The sequence below is a fragment of the Quercus robur genome, chromosome 5 (genome assembly GCF_932294415.1).
Source record: "Quercus robur chromosome 5, dhQueRobu3.1, whole genome shotgun sequence".
In the NCBI taxonomy this organism is placed as follows: Eukaryota; Viridiplantae; Streptophyta; class Magnoliopsida; order Fagales; family Fagaceae; genus Quercus; species Quercus robur.
Genome location: NC_065538.1, coordinates 5,202,163 through 5,210,124, shown reverse-complemented (window position 1 = coordinate 5,210,124; position 7,962 = coordinate 5,202,163). Strand labels below are relative to the sequence as shown.

The window sequence follows — 7,962 nt, the reverse complement described above, 5'->3', positions numbered from 1 at the left end:
TTGTTGAAGGAAAATGACGGACATAGTGAACCCTTGAACATAAACAATAAAATCTGTTGAGTCGAATACTGTACAAAAACAAATTAAAAGACAAAAATATTTTTTTTTTTTTTTTTAAAAAAAAAAAAAAAAAAGTAAAGAAGAAGATTCAACTTCAAAGAAATTTTGAAATTGAATCTTCTTCTTGATTTATGGTGTCTATAAATAGGGCAATACGCCAAGCAAATTGCACCACACCATTACCACAAACAACCCAACTTATCCCTTCTCTTCTGACCTCTCTAGCTTTGTTTTGTAATACCAAATGGAAATGGCCGTCGATCCGCACTCGTCGTCTGTAATGACCGCCGACGAAACGAAGAAAGACATTAGTGCTCCCCGAACTCATGATGACCAACAGTTTGATGTTGCCTCTCTGGCCAGAAACAAGAAGCTGTTTGAAATGACCGACGACGAGATAAAGAAAGAAATTAGTGTTCCCCGAACTCATACTGACCAAAAGTTTGATGTTGCCTCTCTTTTTGCCATTGTCACAAACATTCTCAACCCTGCTACCATTGCTGCTGACAATGTTTTTCGGGTATATGTATATGTTACTACCCTGCACACACTCTTTTATAAGAATTTTCCTCTTCTTCTTCTTATATTTGTATAAAAAGCTATCTTCTTCCGTCAAAAAAAAATTAAAAAAAAAAAATGTTACCTTCTACTTCTAGTCCGAAGGTTGGGATATCCTATTGTGGTAACTCCTGTTCCTTCAATAAATAACCTTCTTGACCTTGTGCTTTTGAAATTGAATGGAGACGAGCATAAAAATTTAACACATTGTGTTTTCAAAAATCTTCAACCATATGTGTTTTTCAGGCCCCCATTTTGGCTTTAAGAATGGTTAAAAAAAAATGCAAATTAATTAACAAGCACAGTATTCCTCCTATTGTTTGAATATTTTATAAATTATGATATAAATGCGAAAAAATGTTAAGACATTATATAACTGACAATATTCCGCTTTTTTGTTCAACTTAAAGAAATATATATATATATATAAAAGTTGATATCATAAGAATAAATTTGAATTTTATTTATTACTTTTTACTTTTAGAATTAGGGGAACTTCTCACCTCCAATAAAATACCCGAGTTGAGGGAATTAAAAATAATTAGTTTTGATGGGTATCTTACATTCTTACCCCCTCCAAGTCTCTCAAACCTTGCATTCTTTCAATTTTTTTATAGAAAATATCCAAATAAGGTTAATTAAACCCCTCCTATATCCTATCCCCCATCCCCTCAACTCCTTCCCTCTATTTCCCTCTTTCTCCCTTTAATCCAAGCACAATGTTAAACTCAAGAAGTAAACAATAAATGTTTTTTATATTAAAACACTATCCACTCCGTATATATTGTTCAAGTTATCTCACTGATGGTTATTTTGGTCATACTCTAGGGTACTAAACAGCCACAGATGGAGATCAAGGGTGAAAGGGCCATCGCAACAAGCTTCATTCCACCATTATGTACACTCAAAGAACTTTCCTACGAGGTATACATTAGACAAAAATAAATTATATGATGCATTTATTTTTGAAAGCATCTAACTTTGCATGAGTTTGGTAAAATGCCCCAATTAAGAGGACTCTTTAGTGATCAAAAGATTCCAATAAACATGAAAGTAATAGCATACATAAAGTAATTTGGATTGAAATCTGCTACAACACTAAATCAAAGAGCACAATCTTGATAAAAGAATACTTGGAACTAATTGAAAATTACTCAAATACAATTGTTGAAGATCACTAAATTAGCCGTAATTAAGAAGATTTCTCTTAAACTAATCCTTATAGAAGAACTACCATACATCTTGAGCTAGAAGGCATGTTTCCTTTAAGTTCTCCTTGTTCTCTAAGATGCGCATTATTGTGCGTTCTTCCTCATGGTGCCAAAGCCTTTTCTAAAGGTATGAATGGTAATTATTTCCAATCCAAAACTACCCTTAAAAGCAAGGGCGGAATTTGGGCGGGGTGTTGGTATTTGTTTCAACTAACTAGAACCTCTTCCATGTAATGCCAAGTGTCTTCTAGTTGTTTTATCCTTGACAAATGATTCAAACCTACTTTTTTTTTTTTGTCTCAAATTTTCCTATATAATGGACAAGTGTCTTTCTCGTGCCATTTTTTTTTTTTTGCCAAGACATACATGTGATGGCTTCCAAAGTAACACATGTCCTGGATACCAAATCATAGTTGTAATTGCTTTTAGCGTTCCAACTGACTCAATGCCAATAAATAATTATAGTATAAAATTTTGTCCTTAACCATTAAAATTATTTAATAGTATAAATAATATCATTATAAGAGCAATGTTAGGGTATTAAAAAAAATTAAGAATTTTATTTATCAGCTAAAGATTTGACACTTATCACATATGTCGAGGTTACTTTGTAAGCCTTTTATACAACAAATTGGTAGTACCTCTATTATTTTTCCAATTACAATGAATAGCAATTACAAAGAATAGCAATAATATTTCACTTTAAATACGCACAATAGTTTATATACAAAAGCATATGTACCATTTCAAGTACCGAGTAAATAAATAAATGCTAATATCAATGTGATCATGTTGCTACATACACAATTACATAGGCATTTTTCATAATGGAAAATATGTAATGTCAGATGGCATGCAAGGATCCGGGTGTAGAAACTGCTTACAAAACAACAAAGTCAATACTAGAAAAACTCAAAGATTATTCATGGCATGCGAAGGCAGTATTGACACTTGCGGCCTTTGCTTTGGACTATGGAGACTTCTGCAAACACCTTGATCAGTTTCACTCATCAGACCAACTCACCAAGTCATTAGGGATCTTAAAAGGGATACCTACTCTCCTAACGCAGCCAAGCATTGATCATAAACAAGAGGGTGCGATTGTTGAACTTAACAAACTGATCAAGGACACATTGAATGTCATTGATTGCATTGTTACGTTGGAGGAACGATCTGTTAAATATAATCCAAATGATCTACCAGCACTCTCAATAGCCACGAACAATATCTCGATATATGTTTTTTGGGCTATCATAACTGTTGTAGTTTGCACGACCCGGATGTGTTGTCTCATTAAAGATGAGTAAGTCCTTACCCTAGAAACGTGAAGTATATGCTAAATTTAGTTTAGTATGATTATTGTATTACCATGTGTGTGTGTTAAAATACTTAATATTCTAAAAAAAAATTATAATTAAAGTTTGATACAATAGGGTTCACCACCTGCTGCTCTAATAATAAATTTATCACTCGTGTGAAAGAATTTGAATCGTTTGAAAATTGTGAATTTAATCACTTAACTTTGAATTTAACAAATCTAATGCAAATAACCATGGTTTCACAATTTCAGGAGCAAGACACATGAACTTCCGCGGTTTTCTGAGAAAATTAATGACATCCATGGCAAACTAAAATTGCAGATACAACTTTGCAATGAAGAAATAGGTTAGTCACTCAGGCTGATCTTACTAACAAGAAATTAAGCGTGCGGTTGCGCAACCTCCATCATTACATTATTTTCCCAGCAAGTGCTACCATGATATGTTGCACATACTATATTTCCAATCCTGACCAAAGATTTTTGTTCAATGCAGAGAAAATAGAGGCATATTGGAAGCTTATAAGATTCTTAAAAGAGCCGCTTGACATTGCCGAGGTCTTGAAGGCGCTAATTTTTGCCAGCGACAACCGGCAACGAGTCAAAGTTTTTCCCAACGAATTGGTTAGTTCTACAGTAGATACTATCTTTTGCTTTTAGAAACAAATAGATACTATGTAGTTGGCTTGAAATAAAGAAAAATATGAATTACTATAATTGAATATCGTAAAATTAAGGTTGGGCCAATCTAGTCTAGAGCTATGACAATAGTACTGGTTTAATTAGTCTAGCCCCAACCTTACTCAAGCTTGATAAGAGATATCCAAAGTCCAAAGAGTAGCCTGCAAGAGGCCTAATTTTAATCCCAATTTTTTAAATAACAAACACACCCCCGCACACACACATAATGTATATATTGGGTAAAAGATTAAGTCATATTTTGTGTAATTTTAAGCAATACTTTTTTTTAGATACAAAACTCTAAGTAATATTAAATCATTTATACCTTTTTATTGAATTTTAATTTTGGAAATACTACTGCTATATTATATGATATCTATGTTATTAACATAAATGTCAAATTTTGTGTCAATCAAATGTTATTTACTCTTTAATCCAAACACCCATATTTCATGAATAATTTTAAAAAACAAAAAATTTTAAAATTTTCAATGTTCAATGTTAAATATTTGAAATTTTGTATGCATGTAAGGTTTAATTAAGAAGAATCTAATGATAGTTTTATCCAAATTTACTTTTAATTTTTATATTTGTATTGCTAATACAGATCCTCGAAGCGGTGAAAACAAAGAATGTGTTGTTGTTCTTTACGGACTTGGACGTTGACAAAATCTCAGAATATGTATCAATTCGCACCCCCATTTATGAAAACATACCAAGCAAATACAAGGACAAGTATGAGGTTGTTTGGATACCAATTGTGGATCAGTGGACCAATGACATGCAAAAGAAGTTTGAGTTGCTGCGGTCTCAGATGTCGTGGTTCGTAGTCCAAAACTTTTCTTCTATATCAGGTATCAAGTACGTTAGGGAGCAGTGGCACTTTAAGAATGAGCCTATCATTGTGGTGCTGAACCCACAAGGGACCGTGGAACACCATAATGCGGCCCCCATGATTAAGATATGGGGACCAAGGGCTTTCCCTTTCACTCATTGGAAAGATGAAGAACTGCGCAAAAGTGAAGATTGGTTTGGATCCTTAATGCTTGAATTCAGTCCTGACATACCAACTTGGGTAAATTTCTTTTCACAATCTAAATGCCTAAACATACAAACTTACTCTACTGTTAAAGATATCTTATTCTAGTAAAATAATGGGTTCTTTGGGTTTTAACGATCATGTAAAAAAATATCAAAATCAGAATTATAAATAAAATTAAAATGATAATATAAAGAATAATGTGAGCTTCCAAAAAGTTGATGTAACAATATAAAGCTTGCTAGTAAACTAAGAAGTCTTCAATAGTGCCAACTAGTGCCCTTGTGGAGTTAGGATAACAGTCATGGTTCACGTACTGGTCCTCCTGCAGGCCTGAACTTAAGGAGAATTATACTACTATGGTAACATTTAAGCAAAGATGCCACTCTAATTGTCCCCACCTATTTTTCTATTATAACAATAAAAGTCAACAACTCTCTCTCTCTCTCTCTCATATATATTCAATTTCATTCTTGTTATATAATTAATACACACCATGTTTATAATTTTTTAGCGTTGTCCACATTTAAAACGTAAAATGAGTTATATGTATATTAACAAGAGTGGGAGAATCTATAATAATAATAATAATTTTTTTTTTTAATAATTTGATAGTTACAGTAAGGAAGAAGTTAGGAATTTAAACCTTAAATATCTTCATTAGAAATATAAAGAGATGTTAATCAGTTAAGATACAATTGAATAAATTGTAATTCATTTATAAAAGACCAAACTTACTCTACTGTTAAAGATATCTTATTCTAGTAAAATAATGGGTTCTTTGGGTTTTAAAATCAGAATTATAAATAAAATTATAATGATAATATAAAGAATAATGTGATTTTCCAAAAAGTTGATGTAACAATATAAAGCTTGCTAGTAAACTAAGAAGTCAAACAATTCAATAGTGCCAACTAGTGCCTTTGTAGAGTTAGGATAACTATTATGGTTCACTGGTTCTCCTGTTTGCAAGCCCAGACTTAAGGGTAAGGATGCTACTATAATAACATTTAAGTAGAGAAGCCACTCTAATTATCCCCTCCTATTTTTCTATTTTAAACAAAAAAAATTCAACAACTCTCTCTCTCTCACACACACATATAAATATATATATATATATTCAATTTCACTCTTGTTATATAAGTTATACACAAAATGTTCATAATTTTATTGATGTCCACATTTTGAACATAAAAAATAAGTTATGTGTATATTAACGAGAGTGGGAGAATCAATAATCATAATTTTTTATTTTTTTTGATAATTTGATAATTATAATGGAGAAGAAGCTAGGAATTTAAATTTTTAATATCGCTATTAAAAATACAAAGATGTCAACTAGTTAAGCTATAAGCCTCTAGGCCAATAACTACAAAGACATAGATGTATTCATGCAAGTAGGTTGAAGCAAATTTTATTGTTCCAATTTAAATAAATTTTTTGCTCTTTTTCAATCAGATCGACGAGGGGAAGCACATTTTCTTTTATGGAGGCAAGGATTCTACATGGGTCAAAGAATTTAATAAGGAAGCAACAGGCTTTGCTGATGATGCAGTAAAGGGTGCAAGAATTTCATTGTTTAATGTGGGAAAGGACAGTGGCAGTCTAGGGCATTTTTGGAAGCTCATTGACAACTTTTTCTTATACAAGTCTCAAATGGTTACCGAATTGGACCCAATGACAAAGGAAATCCAAAAGTTGCTTTCTTACAAGAATGAGAAAGGATGGGTTGTGCTGTGCAAAGGGGCTAGATTGGTGTTCAGTGGTTATGGTACAACAGTTCTGACAGTCTTGAAGAACTTTGATGAATGGAGGCAATGTTTGAATGATAGTGTATCTGATTTCGAAGTATGTCTCGAGGAACACTATAATGAACAACTTTTTAAAGACGGTTTTCCTTGCCGCGTCATTGACATCCCAAAAAGTGATGGATTGATCCCAGATTATAGAAAATGTCCTGACTGTTCCAAGATCATGGAGACATCTTTCAGGTTTAAATGCTGCGATCACAATCAACATGGTTTCAACTTAAAATTCTGCCACAATCATCATGGTACCAAGGCACAGCTCAAAGGATCCTATATCGATCATATGAATCCTCAGGTGCCTATGAAGCCTGTGTATCCTGAGGTGCCTGCTACCAGGGCAGAGTCATATCACTTCCAATAGTTTTGCATCACAACAGTCATCCTCATTTCCAATGAAATATTGATACATAAGATAATTATTGTTGCACTAGATTGCTACGTACCCTTTATTTCTCTGCCAGTACAATTTCTAATAACATTAATTGTGTTTGTGTTCGTGTCTACGTTTGTTATCAGTGATAAAGTTTAATTATGTAATGTGCTCCAATAAAGGGCATCTTGATCACACTGTTGATCTGATGCAAAAAGTATGTGTGTATTGTAATCGTTTAATGTTCAAGTTACTAGTAGTCTTTATTATGCATAACACTTGGCTCACAATTTTACAGATTTAATATCGCTTTGTACTATTTTGCCTGGGACCTTTCAAGCAATGGCAAAGACAACCATCGACTAGGACTCTCTTGGCATCACAATTTCAAAAATAATTATATCGTTCTTCCAGGCTGAGCGCCTGAGCCTTTGAATCGCAGTATAGAACATCTCATGTACGTAGTAGTAGCAGTTCCTCCCACATCGAGACACATAGAATAGGTTATTGCCACATAGAATACTTACCAACTTTTTGCCTTGGTCTATAAAAACTCAATTGTATAACACACTCTGAAAGAAACAACCTTTTTCTAGTTATGTGTTGATTATTGTTTACCAGGCTTCCCTTTGTAGTATAGGTTAGAGAAAAAAATAAATAAATAAACTACTTTTTTCTTTTTTACCAGGATAAAGTATTTTAATAAGAAAGAATAAGAAATGACCAAAGCCCAAGGGCCTAACCCATCTATTCTACAATCCGACGGTCGATGGCCTGCAGGACTCACATGAGTGTAAGTCCAAATCCGTTCTAACTTGATCTTTGATTCTGGTGGTCCAAATTTAATAATGTAAAATAGATTGTCTACAAGTTCATAAAATTTAATGCTACAAGTTCACAAATATCAAATGAAGGAT

At 32.9% G+C, this 7,962-nt stretch overlaps 1 protein-coding gene across 1 annotated transcript; it reads left to right on the top strand.

Annotated features, from left to right (window-relative positions):
* The first annotated feature begins 245 nt into the window (after positions 1-245).
* LOC126724905 (protein SIEVE ELEMENT OCCLUSION B-like) lies at positions 246-7,349 on the top strand. The gene is made up of 7 exons (XM_050429333.1): positions 246-580; positions 1,447-1,542; positions 2,678-3,132; positions 3,400-3,494; positions 3,644-3,771; positions 4,436-4,903; positions 6,326-7,349. The coding sequence occupies exons 1-7, from the start codon at positions 305-307 to the stop codon at positions 7,034-7,036; spliced, it is 2,229 nt and encodes a 742-aa protein (XP_050285290.1). The 5' UTR covers positions 246-304; the 3' UTR covers positions 7,037-7,349.
* The last annotated feature ends 613 nt before the right edge of the window (positions 7,350-7,962 follow it).

Excerpts from the sequence above, each read along its gene's own strand:
- LOC126724905 (XM_050429333.1), top strand. The coding sequence starts at position 305 with ATGGAAATGGCCGTCGATCCGCACTCGTCGTCTGTAATGACCGCCGAC. Across the intron at positions 3,133-3,399 it reads TGTTGTCTCATTAAAGATGA|GAGCAAGACACATGAACTTC; the intron begins GTAAGTCCTTAC and ends TCACAATTTCAG. Across the intron at positions 3,495-3,643 it reads ACTTTGCAATGAAGAAATAG|AGAAAATAGAGGCATATTGG; the intron begins GTTAGTCACTCA and ends TGTTCAATGCAG.